The sequence below is a fragment of the Ruditapes philippinarum genome, unplaced genomic scaffold (genome assembly GCF_026571515.1).
Source record: "Ruditapes philippinarum isolate M1 unplaced genomic scaffold, ASM2657151v2 ctg11385_1_1_1_1, whole genome shotgun sequence".
NCBI classification, from domain to species: domain Eukaryota; kingdom Metazoa; phylum Mollusca; class Bivalvia; order Venerida; family Veneridae; genus Ruditapes; species Ruditapes philippinarum.
The window spans coordinates 2,337-21,463 of NW_026861868.1; the positions used below are offsets into that span (position 1 = coordinate 2,337).

The 19,127-nt window shown below is 32.5% G+C and overlaps 1 protein-coding gene across 1 annotated transcript; it reads right to left on the minus strand.

The window, feature by feature from the left end:
- Positions 1 to 3,367: 3,367 nt before the first annotated feature.
- LOC132717180 (52 kDa repressor of the inhibitor of the protein kinase-like) lies at positions 3,368 to 7,396 on the minus strand. Its single transcript, XM_060700606.1, has 5 exons — positions 7,291 to 7,396; positions 6,256 to 6,631; positions 5,838 to 6,058; positions 5,321 to 5,327; positions 3,368 to 3,599 (listed from the first exon to the last, which is right to left on the minus strand). The coding sequence occupies exons 1-5, from the start codon at positions 7,394 to 7,396 to the stop codon at positions 3,368 to 3,370; spliced, it is 942 nt and encodes a 313-aa protein (XP_060556589.1).
- Between the last annotated feature and the right edge of the window lie 11,731 nt (positions 7,397 to 19,127).

Sequence of the window (19,127 nt, forward strand, 5' to 3'; positions counted from 1 at the left end):
TAAGATTTTGCATAATTCAAGATAATTATAAAAATGCATATGGACGCAGTATAAACATTACAAGTACTTGAATTCAAATTCTTGCTTTTATGGTGACTTGCTTGAAAAATATTGTTTCAAATCATAGATTTTATTCATGTGCATAAAAAAATATCAAGCATTCCAATACATTACTAATTTAAACCGCTAAATCTTTTTAATTTTAAAAATACAAAGCCAAAATAATGTCTTTCCAAATAAATATAAAATTTTATTAAAAACCCTTTTTACCCCCAACTTTAAAAACGGGGAATATTTGGTTAAACAAATAAAGGCAGGGAAATTTGAAATGTGAATTTGCCTTTTTTTCCTGTTCAAACTGGGGCGTTCTCCCGTGCCTTTAAGCAGATTACTTTAAAAAAATGGTTAAAATTAAAATTGAACATTGCATTATGTTCCAATATGTTTCATACAAACTTAGTATCGTATATGTGTTAGCTAATAAGTTCTTGACATGAGAGATATAAAAAGACAATTAACCATATTTATATCCTACTAATACTTTAACTTACGGTACAATGCTGAATATCCTTCATGTGAATGCCGCAAGCAACTGTGTATATATTTCTTGATGGGAATAATAACGGAATCTATTGTGAAAGGCCAGTATTGTCGAATTGAAAATTAAATCACGTCAAAGTAGATAAATTTTCGTTTCAACTTGTCATTGACAATAAACTTTCTCTGATGTCCTAAAGGAAATTTTGTTTGCGCAAAATACAAAAGTCAGTGATAAACAAAAAATTATTGTTGTTTTTTTGTTATTCTTAAACATGCGCTCAAAGAAATCAAAACATATATAAGAGCTTATAATTTTTCATTTTGTCTGTGCGCCAGTTGTTTATGACAATGAACAAACATGACGTGTCTGGTAAGTTACATCATAACATAAATTTTACTAAAATGCTAGTATTAAAAATTATAACAAATAACTTTGATATAATTATTTTATCAATTTTCATGGGATATTCAAAGCCATGTTTTTTCCCAGTATATTCTACAAATAATATGCAGGTCTGTTTTGAATTATCAAATGAAATATATTCTAAATTAGTGTTCGCCAATTTTTTTAAGCCAATCACCGACGAGGATTTTTCAAATTTTCAGGTTTCAAATCTTAATAGAACAGATTTTATATAAACTGGACGTTTTATATTATAAAACGCAAGTGGGCGGAGCTAAGTTTCGAAGAGCGCTTAAGTGAAATATACGCATGTGCAGAGATCTTGAAGTTTACTCATACTAATCAATATTTATGCATCATGTTTTTCCGTACACGCACATGTATATCGTCACTACGGCATAGAATTAAAAAAAGAGGTTCATTGAAATGAAAACAGGCAAAATAACAGTAAAAATGTTTTATTACTTACGGAACCAGTATCATTTTATAATTTCCAAATAAAAAGTTCACTTATTCCAACAAAGTATGTATGTAATATTTCTTACTTTTCATGTAAATATTACAGCCCGTGCCGCTGCAAAACCGAAAGTAGTGTGTTTTTTATTAATTTTACATTTATTTTTGACAATATACTGCCATTTGTCCAAAGATGATATGTAAATGAACAAAATAAATATGTATGCTTATTGTGAAGTTGCAGTACTTGAAAATCGGGCACATGACAAATCAGCACATAAATAAAACATTCTAGTGTTCCGTGGTCATACCTCCTTTTCTTATTACAATGAATTTTTACTGCATTGTTATCCATCGCTGATTTGTTTTTAGCAGAGAATGACCTGTGTATGTTCAAAGAGGGTACCGTTTGAGAATATGTTGCAAAGAGGGTACCGATATGGATATGCACCGTGATATTGTCTGATTTACCTAGACAGAATGCGGGAATAAGCTATGCAAAACACGTGACCCGAAAATGTGTACCGCTACCTCTTCCAAATATGGTTATACACATTTAGGCTATCGTGTGACGTCACGCAGTGTGTTGGGCGGAAAAAAATGGGCGGAGCACTAAGCCTGTTAGAGTGCATATTGGATGTTCTTCGTAAATAAGAAAGCTACAGTCGCTTCGCAAGCTCCGCTCCTTTTTAGCTTTCTTATTTACGAAGAACACCCAATATGCACTCTAACCTATACTTATTTGAATATCGATAGATGTTGAAAAGATCCTTTTGAATTTAAAGTACAAGAGATACTATCAAAATGAAAAACGTGAGGAAAAGACACACAACGCTGACTACAACAATACAGATATTTGTAACTAACTGTTTTACTATCTTTAGCATGTCATTAATAACTTATATGTATTATCGGTAGTAAAGCTTAAAGACACCATGACATCAAGCCAGGAAACTTACACCATTTGTCCATCACGGATCATCACCGATCTTATTGCACATTTCCTTTGAAATGCTGTACTGAACGTAAGAGTGACATTGTCTAGACATGTTCCGACATGTTTTACAGATATTAAACATCACAAAAAGCCAATTATTGCAGTATATACTTTCTTCACTTAATAATTGATGGGTTTGTTGTAAGTGGCTGAAGGCAGTCATGGGGCGATCAAGTGCACTCTTATGTCGGAATTCTGCACAGGAAGATTTATTATTATAAACATTTGTTTGAATATTCTTTCCATGATACAAATGGACACAAAGACAAACTATTAATACAATAAAGCAGTGTAAGCATTCCATATGAGTTTCATGAATTAATCTTTTAAGATGATTATGCTTTTACAGAAAAAAATAACGTCACAACATCATGTTTTATTAAACCATAAATAAGTGTTTTCTTCTAAATATGGTAAGTTCCTTGTAATATAGATTGAACGAAAATAGATCTTCTAATTAATGGTAAGCTGTAATTTTCACATTATCAGATTTTGACATGTTACATGGCCCAGTATAAATTGTTGAACCTTAAAGACCAGATGCTTTTGATTTGAGATCAATACCCTTTAGTTAAAATGTCAGACATTTTTCTGCCTTTCATTGTACGTTCCTATAGCTTATATATTAATGTCAGGGGCGTACCTGGAGGTATTTGAAGAATACGCCCATAAAAGTCTGGGGCCTGGTCAGGGGTTCAGGGGACCGGAGGCCCCGCGAAAAAAAATTGATTAGGTATCATTTTAAAAGGCTGAAATGCCATATAATAGCTTCTCAAATGTCTTTCAATGAAATATTTTCCTGACTAAAATAACCAATATACAAAACTCAAAAGTATTAAACGTATGACAACAAACGATTAAATTTTATTCCTTCTTCATTACTATTTACTATATCCTAGTATTTATCATTTTTTTATTATATTTTTTATGTTTTTATTAATTTATTTATTCATTTACATCTCTATTATAATCTACACTTTAAATATCAAAGCCAGCCTTCTTTCTTTTTTAGCCGCAAACATATCGACAATACGTTCAGCATCAAGCTTCTTTTCCTGGTAAATGTTCAGAAGTCCCAAGCCGGACAGCCTCTCAGTTGTCATGGTTGACCGGAGGTATGATTTAACTCTACGCATTGTAGAGAACGATCTCTCGGCAGTAGCGGTAGAGACCGGCACTACCATGAGAAGTGCCAAGCATTTCCTGATATTTGGATACAATACTTCACTTGTAACTTTTAATGAATCCGTTAAGTTTTCTGAAGTCGTTTCTCATTGGGCAGCTAGAGTTGGATCAGTCCACCACGTCCTCCACAAGACACATTCACGGAGGAATGTATCTTCATCAACATCCAAGCATGTCTGTAGACCCCTGTATAGTTCTCGGCACTGTGAACTTTGAACCTATAGACCAGACTTTGAAACCTATAAAATAATCGATAATTTCAATATTACAATTTAAGCAAAGAATCAATTCTTTAAATGAAATAATGTTAAAGAAAGAATTCCTCGTTATATAGGTAGAAGTAATGGATTCAATGAGCATTTCCAAATCTGCAGTACATGTCATAGTTATCAAGAATAAAGTTGCTGTTGATTTAAACATGTTTACAAATTATCATGAAAGCTACAATTTAATGTGATAAAGTATTTGTCAAAATATATGTCGACATACAATTTCTCTCAGTATCACTCAGTACTGTTCACACAACGAAACATATAAAATACCCAATTTCATACAATATTTTTTTATTAACATGCTAACTGGAGAAATACTGGGTTTTATTGGTGAATTAAAATCCACATCACCAACAGTATATCATTCACACTGTAGCCGAACTTGTTTTGGTGTACGCGTCAATTTTCATGATTCCATCAATTTTGTAAATTAACATAACATTTTGTTCTTAATGGTATGGAAGCTTATCAGGGCCTACAGTTGCGCTAAGTTGACTTATTTTTATTCGCATTGATAAGATGTTTTTGAATGTTTCAATAAAATTTACTGACAAAGATGAGAAGATTTTAGGCATTGCAACTGAACTTATCTCGATATGCTCTCCGACAAAAATCCTGTCGAAACTACTTTGCTGAAATATTTAGTAAGACGGAATGACGTTTACTCGCATTGACAAATAACTCAGGTAATTCAACAAAAGTTTAAAAATTTTCACCCGTGCTAAATTGCAATTTTCTGACTTCTCAGTGTCATAGCATACTAGTATTTACTTAAAACTAACAAAAAATCCTCTATACATCAATGTTTATTGATCTATTATACATATAAAAAAATGTCAATATAAAAGCATTTACTGACCTGACTTGGGATTAGCATCTGTGCGTTGTATCTAATATAGCTTGTAAAAGGCGATTCTCCAGCTCTGTTAACAGATGGACGATAAAAAGGGTAATACATATTAATTTTCCAGAATTGCGATGATGTATCACTTGGGCCATTTGGGCGATTTCTCTGACGTCCGACGTTTCTTGGAATGCAGGGATCGACTCCTACAATCGCAGCAAGATCCACAGCTTTCTTGTAAAAGAATCACAGTGTCGCCCCTTTCATTCTGTAAGATAATTCGAAAATATCACATGTCTATAAGAAAGATATCTATCTAGAGCGTTTATAGAATATTGATCGTTCTGTTGAGGCTCAGTGCAAACTACCTAACCTTAAATATTCTCTTTACAAGTAACAAGTCTTTGCTGTAGGTAATTAAAAGTTTTAAAAACGTTAAAGTAAATTACGTTTGATTAAGATTTATTTCATGCTGTCCAGAGTTTTACTGTAATATATCAGATGATTATGTTCTGATAAACCACAACTATAATTTTCACTGTTGCCGGACTAGATCTGAATGCAGATGAAAAGATTATCTATGAGTAAATGAAATAACTGGCTTAAAATGCCGTCATACATACATTTTGCCTATATAAAGGAAAAGAAAGTTGATGTCATCATACATCATGTTAAAAATTTAATAAACTTAGAGAAATTAAACAGAACTATATTACAAAAGTATGATTATTTGTTTTAAATATAAGATTGAAATATATTTCATTCGTGAACACCAGCGTATTCTATTTTCACTCGTGGCTACGCGACTCGTGAAAATACTGCATCTGGTGTTCACTCAGTTTTGTGCAAAACAAACATATACCGGTATATCCTTTATGTAATACAAAGTGGGACATAAAAAATCAATCCTCATGACTGTATCGACACCTTCACATATAAATGAGTCTATTTTATCATAAGAAATATAATCCGTTCTAATAAAAACCACTTGACTTCATAAGTTCTTGCTGTATTTGTGAACATAGGTGTACATGTGAGCTATGTAGATCTCATACAGTATAAAGAAAGAAAACATTTCTATTTATAGATCGTATCACTTAAGTTTCTTGTAGCATTAAGAATATGAATAAAATGACCAACTTGCCTTCAATGTAGCAATTATCACTCTAGTTTCTGTGGCAGCTCTTAAGAGGTGGCAGGCTTTCTGCTGTAGCATGGTTGATAGTTCAACAACTGCAGCAAGAACATGCTCCGCTGTTACAAGGGTGATTATAAAATCAAACTGTAGCACAGATAGACTATTTGCAGCTGCCTTCGTGTCGCCATTCGCACCCAGGTCTTCCAGTGATGTTACTACAGTTCTAAAACAAAATTGAATCTCTTTCAAACACACACATATATATATAAAATAATTCAATGCCTAAATATTTCATCATTTAAATACACACATGTTTTATTTCAATAGATAAGTGTTTAATGAAAGGCATTTGTCATTAAAGCATCTCGGCAAAGAATTCATAATTTATGTTTATATTGAATGTAACAAACACAGTGATACCTGTATAAGCATAAAAACGTGTGAAAAGCATCGGCCCTAGCTGCCCAACGTGTCTCACATGACGACTGAAGCTTCTGTCGCTCTTCCATTTCTTCACGGCTGGTGGGGTCACATCCGAGAGTTTCTTGAAATTTTAGCAAACGTTTTGCGGACATGTTAAAAGCAAATGCTACTGTCTGCACCGTGGCCATCATATTTCTAACATACGTGCATTTGGATGCGTGAATAATTGCTAAGTTTAAACAATGGGCCTTGCAATGGGTATAAACTGCCTCAGGATATTGTTGGCGGATCCTGGCTTGGACACCTCTATATAACCCGGACATTTTTGAGGCCCCGTCGTATCCCTGGCCCCTTATATAGTCCATCTGTACTCCTGTATGAATAAAGAAGTAATCAAATCATTATAATAACCTTAATTATTATTATCAACATTCAATCCTTATTTCAGCCTCGATATTCAGCATCATCATCATTATTATTATAATTATTATTATCATCATTTTTATTATTATTATTCATTTAGACATACAACAGCATTTTTAAAAAGATTTTCCATAAGCTATTAAAAATTGTTCTTTTAATATCTTTGTTTTATATTGCATACAATAATATACTATAAATGTATAAAATGTACAAAAGAGTTTTGTTAAATCGAGTTGACAGAAAGGATCCCAACATCCCACCCCACCCCCCCGACAATTTTGTATCTGCATTGTAAAGATGCCAAACTTTTATTAATTTGTAAATCAAAATGGTTGCGGCAATTAAAATGTTCCAGTATATTTTTACATTTCAGTTTTATATTGTGTTAAAACATGGATCTCAGAAATTTATTTTAGATACTATACTGTAGTAAATAAAGATATAATGTTATTTATGCAGTTTATTGTGTCAAATTTCTCAATCATTACCTAAACATCTGAGGTTTTCAAGAAATGCGTTAGCCAATGCCTCCCCCGTGGTACTCTTGAACTCGGAGAAACCAAGGTATTCTTCCCTTATCTCACTGTCCTTCAGGTATCGCACACAAACCAAGGAATTCTTCCCTTATCTCACTATCCTTCAGGTATCGCACACAAAGAGCCATTTGTGCCATTGCAGCGCAGTCTGTTGCCTCGTCTGCTATCAGGCTGAACATTTGAGACTGATTACATTCGGTGACGATTTCATCAGAAATAAGTTTGCCACATTATCTCGTTCTGAATCTTTGGAGAAGTGTAGCGCGTCCTTGGGTCTCCATTTTCCAGATGATCTTTCAGAACTGGATTATTTTTAGCCTGAAATTCTAGTAGTGCTTGAAAGTAAGTTCCCCTTTCTGTCAGAATCAGCATCTTCGCGGTGACCACGGATTGGAATATTTTGCTTTCCACAAAGCATAAGGGTATCCACAATCAATGTCATAATTTTTCGGTTTTTCTCAACCAAAGCATTATATGCTGAGGATATACTGCACTCAATATCCTTTTGTTGTCGATTCTGTATCGCTACAAAGTTTTCTGCAGCAATTGAACTAGAGATATGAAGATCAGATTTCCCGTGCTTATCTAAAATCTTTTTTATGTTACTCCAGTCTGTAACTACAGTTGTTGTCAGTGCCTTGCTGCGGGGATCAGAACCAGAAAATAGAAAACACGGGGCACAAAAGACCCCATCCAGCTTTACAGAATACCTCAGCCAGCTATAAGACGTAAACCAAGCCGGTTGTGGCGTCCTAAATCTTCCACTAGCATACCTGAATGTTAAAAAATTATTGAGTGTAAAATTTTTTACCGAATTATAAAACTATAAAAAAAGACAAGAATGTCATTGAAAATTAAAATTATCATATTTAGATCTAGATTCTACTTATGCAAAAAAAAAAAAAAAAAAAAAAAAAAAGATTATAATGAAGAAAAAAAATTCATGCACTATCACTTATGTTAAGCCACGCAAATCTCAAAAGAATATTTTTACGCGATAATTTGGATAAAGCTACTTTTTGATTATTTATATAATTCTAGGTGGTTGGGAATTTAAAAGCCTGTTCATCATTCCATGGTTGTGTCAAAAGAACGAGCTTCTTGTTAACTTCTTTGAAGCTTTCTCCAACAAAAGGATCAGGATAGGGCGGCATAAAATCTTCATCTTTTAAAGACATTTTAAAATTCCCGCCTTGAAAACTTGTAGCGCTAAACATTCATTCGGATTCCGAATAGAAACAACGATAAAAACCATCTTCGCTAGAGTTGCTCCCCGTTGACAAAGTAGAACTGCCGAGTACCGTATTTACGGTATTAATAGGCTACTTGAAATCTATAGATACGTTTATTTCCATCTCTTTGTACATTACTTCACAGGATCGATCTAGTCAGTTTTGATCGATACGAGTAAGCTCAAATTTCAAGGGACCTACACTATGCCCCTTGATTTTTATTCCATTTTTGGAATTTTTAACTTTATCAATTTTTTGAATTTTGCTTGAATTTATATGCCCTGGCGTATCGGTAGGTACGATCCTGAATGTTGACGTATATAACGTTGTGACATGTGTATATTTGTGTTAGGTAATATTGCACGATGTTTTTGAGTTTATTTAGTAAATTTCGGTTATATGATGTCTGTGTTTTAATATTATGGTACAAAGACAGTTATTTAGATTTTCCTTATATATACATAGATCACGCTTCCGGCCTTCTGTACATATATAGCATGGTATGTCGTTCAGATGCTTGTATTATTATTGTTAATGATTGGTTATAACATTAAACATAACACACTCTTTTATACAAAATAAAACATAAAATTTTCCCGATGAAAAAAGCTGCACCAATAATAAAATACATAATGTAATCTTAATTGTGATAATATTATTTCATTCTAATTTAACTTTTATGTATAAATAACTAATTGATGTTTGGCAATACATACAAAAACATAACCTAAGTAGAAAAGCATCAAGTGTCTTTTGGATCTGTCAGATGCTTCGATTGAAAAACAAATGATTATCAATCCTATGAAAATAATTTGTAATGGCATGACATTTGCAATTATGTAAATTGAATGGACACAAAATATTTGTATTCACTAAAGCAGTGACGTCAAAAGATGGTTGCAGCTATACTTAAATTGATTAGAAATAACCTATCATGCAACAAGTCCAAATGTAGCATTTCAGTTGTCAATCTTATTTAATATGTGGCTATTTTCAATGACACATGACAGCATAAATGTTCGAAAAAGGCAAATGCGTTGCTTCTTTAAATAAAACACAATTTTATCAGTATTGGTAAGCTAAATACAAACGGTTACTCCTGAAAAGAAACACACTTTAGTTCAATATTGTTGATATAATAGACTATAATATACTGAAAGAAAACGCACACATGCACTCCAGATATAGGATGTAAAACATGACACAAGTTTAAGCCGATCAATCGTAATGATTGTAATGAAACAAAAACATGTGATAGTCCTATATATAGGTTTTTATAATTGTAAAGGAGAGGAACATTTATAATTACATAAAAGGCAGAAGTCTTACACATCAATTATCATCAATTATAGAAAAATATTGTGTCTCAACACAAAACGAAAACTATTCAAAATAAAGATATCTTTTCAAACAAGGCAGACGTTATATAAACAGTAAGAAAGTTAATCTATAGCATAATTTTCATATCAAACTATAAATGTAAATGTGTACGTTTATTCAGCAATGACAGTTTTCAAATGAAAAAAAATCATGCTCAATATTATAAGTTTCTTTCCAATAGCATATAGACAAAAAATCCCAGATACAATTGTTCTAAATGCATAAATGATAGATCATGTTGGCTATGTATTAAAACTAGGGTTTACAGCCAAAACGGAGATTAACTGATATTACATTATTATATCATCTAAATAAAGATTGGATGGCAGCAACGTAGGTATGTATGTAGGGTATATCTATTGGCAATGTATCAATATAGAATGACAATTTATTGATGATCATGTGATTGAAGTTATATCGATTATTTATCGTCCGCAGAAGGTATTGTTATTTTCTTTTGTATTTTCAAAATAAAATCTACATAAAAACAACTATTTCACAGGCTACAGAGGAAATATATTCAAGTACCTGGGACAGTTAGCATTAATTCTGAGATGATATACATTTTGTATAAGAATGAACATCCTTATACCCTTCTACACAAGAGGACAATTGGAAGGCTTGTTCCCCAATTTTTTAAATAATAATAGTGTTGTGCATCAAAATGGTACTACCAAATTCAGAGGTCTGAGACAGAACTTTCTTTGTCCACAAGCATGTTCAATGTCTGAACTTACAGAAATAGGTTCAAAATATGGTTCTGTAAAAATAAATGAGGGATATGGATTAATCTAATACATTTGCTATTCTGTATACATCGTAAATAACCAGAAACAAATAAAGCCAATACAAATCTTAAGTGACAGAAGTGTAGAAATATACTCGGGAAAACACAAGTAACACTAAATGAGATAGGACTTGACAATATTTGTGTGAAAACCACTGAAGATGCCACTATAGTATTCATTACAGTGAAACAAGCTCAAGTTTGTTGATAAAAAAACTTACAAAATTACAACAATGGTTGAGATTACACTAATTTTGAGCACATATTTTCAACAAAAGAATGCAAATGTTTTTTTACCACTTACACCAGTCTCATCATTGGGCTCATTGTGCTAAAACAGACTATTAAATGTTCAAGTTGAAATAAGTCTTGCAGTGATACACAAGATAAGTACCAGAAGGGCCTGATAGATTTTCTAAAGTCTCTTTTTCATGAATGCAATGACCTTATGTTAAAATATTGTTCGCCCAAAGTAATATTTGTAACTCAGCAAATAAAAAACCAAGATGTAGGCATTGTGCAGGTGTGCCTAACTTTGTGGAACCGCAGTCCACAGGCATATGCTTCTTTATGTAGCAGTAGTATGCTCTTTCTACCGTCAATCAATCTCTTACAAAGATATAAAAATTGCTTTTACCAAAGCCCAAAGGGTGTATAATGAAGCAAAACGACTAAATATTGACATGAGATGGGGTATCACTTTAGATAAAATGGCTATACAGGAAAAGCTTAAAATGATTTTGTATTTGTGTAAGAATACTGTTGATGGGCCTGTGGACATGGATAATTTTGATGAAGACTTATATAAATTAAATATTCAAAAAGTGAAATCGCGCTTAGCAACACATTTTTTACAATTCATCTTTTTATCATATGATGGTTTTCGCTTCCCATTTGCTTTTTTTTCCGTCAAAGGGTGCAAATGTTCTCGATCATTACCTTACAACATGGAGGGTCATTTCCAAACTGTTTACATATGATATTTAAAATATACTAGGTTTTCTTGGATGCTGCAAGTACCAATCGTGCTGTTCAATTGATGCACTTAATATCCATAACAATGTAACATTTATTATGGACTTTTCACATATTAAAAACTCCGGAATAATATTCATTTAAGTGGTGACCATAATATTTGCACAAGAAAGTTGTACATCAACAATTCATATATAGAATAGAAACCCTGGATTGAAGCACATCTCATAATCCTATGCGTTTTCATAAAAAAAAAACATTTATTTTAACCAAAGTATTAAAACAGCGCAATCACCTTGCTGAGGATGACTGTTTGAATAAAGAAATGTTGCATCTCATAAAAGCTTATTAAAGTTTTTTGTCTGATGGGTCATTGTCTGATGGGTCATACCGGGATATGTCCATTGCACTCCTTGAACACACACGTGCAATAATTAAGCTGTTTCGAGAAAAAGGGTCCTTTTCAGACTTAAATAATCAACGACTAGTTTGTTTAAAAAAAGTGGAAATTGGCTAGACACCTTGTTATAGTAAATTAATTTTAGAGATTGTTTAATACAGAAGATGGTATATATAAATAAATGAGTAATGGATTAATCATAGTTCAATACCTATGAACATTACGTGCGTCAAATGCGCCGTATTGTAAAGTTGTAAACAAGCCTTTCCAGTAGTACATAAAGTGCCATTTTACGGTTTCTATTTATTGTTTTAAATATTTTTTTCACTGTATGGGTCTTGCCCGTGCCGGATTGTCCACTAATCAAAATGTAATGGCTACTTATTAAAGCATTCAGAGCTAACAATTGATCAGAATTTACCATGTTATCTATTAATGTTTGCGAACCTTGACAAATTATGCGAAATATCTCGCACAATAATTTCAGCCAATCAGATCGCGTGTAACAAATCGACTACAACAACAACTAAACAGGAAGTTTACGCTGATCGAAGCTTCCTGCAAATAAACAAAAGTGAATATTTTGATAAATAATGTAGGAACGGTAACAGATGAAAAATTGTTACTTGTCATATTGTAGATAAACGTATAATCTATGAATTGAGGCCGGTGTTTATCTCTCTTAAGCAGTCGGAGTGTAAAATAAGCGGTAAGATCGTACCCACTGTCGAAAAGGTTCAATACCATGTGAACATTATATATGATAGAATATACGGGTGTGTGTCTGAAAAATAATTCTTGATAATATTTCGGGCAATTTGTGTCATATTGGCATAATTTAATTTATTTCATGATTATTCAGGGACTCTGGTGCCAGTGGTATAAGAGTTAATTTCACATCAAACCATCAAAGATGTTTATTTACTGGAAAAGAAAACATCATAATACAAGAGGGCCATGATGGCCCTGAATCGCTCACCAGAAATAACTGTTTTTGAGTGATTATAGAAAACTTTTTTCCCAATAAACTAGTAGAAAGACAAGTCCAGGTCAACTTCAACTTGCCTCTCTAGTTATAAGATTTCCCGACACTGATTGTTTTTTCTTTATAGTAAAAATGATAGGAATCAAGTTTGGTGATCATCCATCAGTTAATTTGTGATAAAATTTGCCTTTGACTGTTTGTCTTTCTTTTTTTTACTTATCTTTATATATTTATTTAAGACATAACGTGTGCATACATGTCATTTTTTTCAATGTTCAAGAGGGAGAATTTACTTCAAAAAGAGGGAGATTTTTAATTGATTGGAAATTTTGAAATGAAAAAGAGGGAGATTACTTTACTTTTTTAAAACACCCCTTATTCTAAGAAAAATATTTAAAAAATGACTGGAGAAAGAGGGTGTCTCCAGCTGAAATTGGGAGAGTTCACATGTATCAGGAAATGCCATGGCCCGGGACATTTTAGCTTTAGTTGCTCCTTATAAGGGCCAATCAAATTAATATGAGCAAACTTGATAAACGACTACATAAGAATGCTTACAAAGTTTGGTGATTATCCTTCAATTATTTCAGTAGAAAATGATGTTCAAATGTTTTTTTTCTATTTTAAGCTATAGCCGCCCCTAAAAGGGGCCAATCAAATTAATATGAGCACACTTGATAAAAGACTACCTAAGAATGCTACAAACAAAATATGGTGATCATCCATCAATTAGTTCTGTAGAAGTAGACATTTTAAGGTATTTCTAATTTTAGCTATAGCGGCCCCTAAAAGGGGCCAATCAAATAAATATGAGCACACTTGATAAAAGACTACCTAAAAATGCTACAGGCAAAGTTCCCCTGTGCCCTTTGACTTTGTGGGCCTGTTGTTCAATCATTTATTTGTTTTCTTTGAATCCCTTATCAGTTACAAATTATAAATTTTATCTTTTAGTGATTGACCTGTCCGTGCTATGTCTTGTGCCCTGTCCTGTTTTTGTTTGGGTCCTCTTGGGCTCCTTGCCGCTGACTTTTGTTGCTGGGTCGGGTGGGGGCTGTGTTCATTGAACGCCGCCTTTCCTTGATGATCTTGTTTATCATATTTTAGGTAATTATCCACCAATTAGTGCTGAAGAAGCAGACATTTAAAGGTATTTCTATTTTTAGCTTTAGCGGCCTCCTAGAAGGGGCCAATCAAATTAATATGAGCAAACTTGATATAAGACTACCCAAGAATGCTACAGACAAAATTGGTGATCATCCATCAATTAGTTCTGTATAAGAAGATGTCTTAAGGCTTTTATATTTTTGGCTTTGTTGACCCCTAAAAGGGGCCAATTGAAATGACATGAGCAAATTTAAGTGTGACTGTCACAAGGATGCTACAGACCAAATGTTAGGTAAATCTGCCCAGCAGTTTCAGAGAAGAAGAAGACGATTGTTGACACTTGACGACGGACGACGGAGTATCCCCCTTTGATACTAATAGCTCACTCTGAGCCTTCGGCTCTGGTGAGCTAAAAAACACAATGACAATGTCATCTCCACAGATTTTGAAATATGAATGTTGTATAACATGACGAATTGAGCGATGACTACTAATTTTCATCTACCATATGTTTGGATTACAAATACGGACACTTTACTCAATATGTAATATGTGGTTGTCCTGTAGGTCTCGCAAGATTTTCTTTCAGCCACTTTCGAGAATATCTTGCCTCGTCTAGATACGACAAATGGCATATAAAAGAATATTTCCTGTTACAATCTATTGTTTCCAAGCATTATTAGTATTCATTAGTTGGCAAGGAATGCTAATTACTCTCCATTTTCTCGTGTGCTGCATTATAAATCGAAGCATAATGTGCTTGGATAGGTCACTCATTGTACAAAAACCATAGATTGTCTATTGATAAGGAAAAACAAACCACCAATTTGTGTCATTGTCATAATTATGATACATTCTGATAGATATGTCTGCCAAAACATAGGAGATTATTTTCTTAATCTTATCCAATGGAAATTAATGACTGTATAAAAACCGTTTTATTCAATACAAAGTAGCAAAATTTTTAAATATTTGGTGATAGATTTTTAAGATGTTTTTTGTTGTCTATAACTAACCCAATAAACTTATATTGAGATATTTAATCATTCTTTGCAGAGAGACCACAATGGAAAAGAGTGAATTCACATTCACCTTTTTGTGTCATCCTGGATATATGAATACGAGGGTTGTCCCAAAAGTCCGTGACAAATTTTATAGCCGGTTCATTTTTAACGCCAATAGAAAATAATTCACACATATAACTGTTAAGTTTATCATTTAACATTACAACAAATCATTTACAAAAAATTTACCCTAGTTACTTAGAAATTTTTCAGTATTAACGACATTGGTTTGAGATGCCGGCGCACGTCAAATAATTTATATTTTGTTATGAATAGGCTGAAATGAATTACGTATATTTAAAATATCTGATGATGTGTCTGCACAATGTCACGTTGACTTCCTCCGCTGTTATGTTTAAATCATCTCTGAAAATTTTAGTTAAATAACTTAAAAAACGAAAAAGATACGAATAAATGAAAATATCTCATATAAAATAGGAAAGTTAAAATGGCGACGTTCGAAGAATTTGCGGCGCAGTGAACAGGTTGCTCAGGTTTCATGACTATTTCGAGATGACACATGTAACGATTTTCAACAAACATACCAAATATAACAGTTAAGCAACATATTCTGAGCATTTGTGTGCAAAAGGCATGAACGGAACCAGAGTTTTGCGCTACAAAAAGCGAAAATAAGGAAAACACGGAGAGAAAGACCGATCTTCGTCGCCTATTTCCTACAGCTAAAAACGGGTGCAACGAGACCTGAAGTTCGCGTATAGCAAAAATTAATGTATGCCATCCAAACATTCAACAGACATTAACAACCACATGATTTAAGTCAGAAATTGACGATTTATGGGTACCATTATTGCGTTGAAAGCCATTGTGAGTATTTGAGAAAGGCGCCTTATATAGATTTAACGCCGTCTTTGACGTTGGACGTGCGCCGCGATTCAGTTAGTTGCCATGGTGTTTATGGCATATTTTTGTTGTTTGTTAATATTCTTCTATGAAAATTTGTGAAAATGTTTAAATTATATGGGTTTATAACATATTAAAATATCAAATTCGTACCTGTTTTATATAGCTTTTAATCAATCTTGCTACAGAATATTGGGACAACCCTCGTACATGCCTTGGTACTTTTCTTTTATTAATAACATGGAGGTATTTTATATCTTTTATATAAAGTATTTTAAAAGTTATTTTTTTACTGTGTATTTTGTCTTCAAGGTTATAGTTTATAATCATAATTAGTTTCTTTTATTATGCTTTTTATCTCATGACAATATTTATGTGATATTGCTTCTCGTTAAGTACAATGAAATGCAATGTATTCATATACTGAAATAAATTATAAATATGAATAAGAGGACATTTCACAATTTTATACCCCAAAGTTACTAAACATCATGCAAATGTTGTACGCGAGTAAAAATATAACGGGAAACTACTTTTGAGATCTTAAGTTATAACATAAAAACTAGAAGGGGTACTTTTATTTTTGGTTAGTCTGGTGCTCTAAGTTAACACATTTGATTTCAATCTTAGTATCTCAACATCTCAGAAATAAAGGGTAACTTTCAAAAGAGGCATTATATTTACTATGATACGTACATAATTTCAACATAAAATTCCATTCCATTTTGTTTTCAATTCATATAAAACATAATGTACATTACAATATTATCAGGCTTTGATATTTGCTGCAAAGGTTTTATTTGTACATGTAGAAAGAAACTGTTCAATGATAGTTTATACATGACGGTTGTCATTTAAAACATAAAACCGAACCAAGACAAAATCATACTACAAAAATGAACGTAGATTACAAACTCCTCTTGCTAATAAAAAGCAATGACTGAAAGATCTCCCCAGATAAAGTATTAACCTTAAAGCAATTAAAACCGGATAAAATTATACTATAAAAGAAGAAACTAGATAAATCCATATTTCATACTCCTCTGGAATTTAATTTAGTTCTTTTTAATTCTCAGCATAATGCTAAGATAATACATTTTCAATTGAGTCCGTGGCCGAGTGGTTTAGGTCGTTGACTTCACACCACTTGTCCCTCACTGATGTTGGCCGAATCCCGACAGAGACTATGGATTATTTCAGGTAAGAAACTTTCTATACTATGTCGGTGTGACGTAAAACCCAATCAAACAATCAATTTCATTTCCATGTAGCATTTGATAAGATAATTTTTCAGACCAACCATGAAACGCTTCGTTAAAAACTTATGATACAGCAACCAATAATAATAAATCACTAATTGCTAGTTATACAGAGCAAAATAAGATATTTTGATTACCGCTTACACCTTTCAATTTCATTGAACGAAAATACAATGGATATTTTAGAATAGTTTGTCGTGTGTGTCCGAAAGTGGCTATCAAGTAAACAATATTGCATTGAAGCATAACTACGTTTTTCAAAAATAGTCAAATAACAAACGGCTATGTTTGAAAAAATTACGACAGACATCACAAAAACAGAAGCCTATACAGAAAATGTAGGCAGAAAAAACAAATATTTAATTCAGACTTAAGACATTTCAATAATTGTCCGTCACATGAAATTTAACATTTTATGCCACGTTTTTTTTGTTCTTTTAACACTACGTGGTCGTCAACATCATCATAATTTATTGTAAGTTAGATACAAGTAGTGTCTTCACATTTCAACAGCGCAATAAGTAAAGCTGATTCAGACTGTTTTATACATTAAGCCATTAATAAATGTAGGATGCTGAGGCCAAGTACTTTGATATAATATATGTTTCTACATCTAAATCTCTGAAGTATTGTTAAAATTCACAGTTCGAGTCTGGGTTTGCAGTAATATCTGTTTTAAATGGTATGAGCTGAATGGAATGATAACATTTTTTATGTATTATTTTATTTCAAATACGTACTTTCATAATTAGTTAATCAAATCCATTTTTTTTATTGTTTTGACAATCAGGATTATTTGAGGTATGGAAACACGCTGAAAGAGATGAGATGGAATGAAGTATATGATTTGAATGTATGCTTCATATAGACCTATTACAAACAATACCTCCCACACCTGTATCTTGTGAGATAACTTTCCCCCAATGAAATTAGATAAAACTAGCCTTAGACAAGAATTCAAAATTCTACACTAAATGATATTTTCACTGTTAAGCTACAATCACCTGATATTGATTTCTTCCAGCTAGACAAGTCCATATTTGGCTGGTAACTTGCATAGTTCTGAATCAGTTAAGTAAACATTTTCACAATTAATTCTGTCATATTTAAGATCATGCCTAGTAAATCTTTTAGTTATATTTTCTAAAACGTTTCATATGTTAAGTCTAGAACAGTTATTTTCAGTCAGATGCAAACCTTTTCTTTATATGTATAAAGCAGTCTTCTACTCTGAAACCCCAAAGGTCGATTATAAAAGAAACAAACTTGATATGATAGTAATGGAAGAGACTAGTGACATGTGGAAGGAGATTTAATTATAAGACTTAAGCTTACATTATAAAGGGAATTATTACGTTAAGAAGTATAGATAATGTGCCCAATTAAAGCATTAATGACATAAAAAGGATAATGTCATATTAAATGTCAAGGTAAAAGGACTTTTCTTAATATGGAAATACTAAGGTATAACCAAAAACCTAAAATCACATCGTTTATTTTGTTAGACTGTTTCCTATATTTTTCCTCTCTTTTATGTAAAAGGCAAAGAAGAAAAGATGAAACTTGTGAACAGGAGTTGGTTATTTACGGCAAATAACTTGGTTTGCAGCAATAGTATAAAAAATGTCATAATTATAGCCTATTTCTTTTGAAACTGGCTTGACATAAATGAGTTTATAAAAGCCGTGTATAGATTGCTCACTTTACAAATGGTTGTACGATAAAAGAAATTGACATCATTTGCCTCATCACTGTATACTGGAGAGATGGATGAAACCATATAACGTAAGCATCGTATGTGTGTAAGCTTATTACGTTCGTGATATGACACGAGAGATAAAAAAGACAACTTGTCAT

Coding starts and splice junctions, on each gene's coding strand:
- LOC132717180 (XM_060700606.1), bottom strand. CDS start 7,396: ATGTTCAGCCTGATAGCAGACGAGGCAACAGACTGCGCTGCAATGGCA. Junction 6,632..7,290: donor GATAAGGGAAGAATTCCTTG/GTTTGTGTGCGA, acceptor TTATTCATACAG/GAGTACAGATGGACTATATA. Junction 6,059..6,255: donor ACGTTTTTATGCTTATACAG/GTATCACTGTGT, acceptor ATTTTGTTTTAG/AACTGTAGTAACATCACTGG.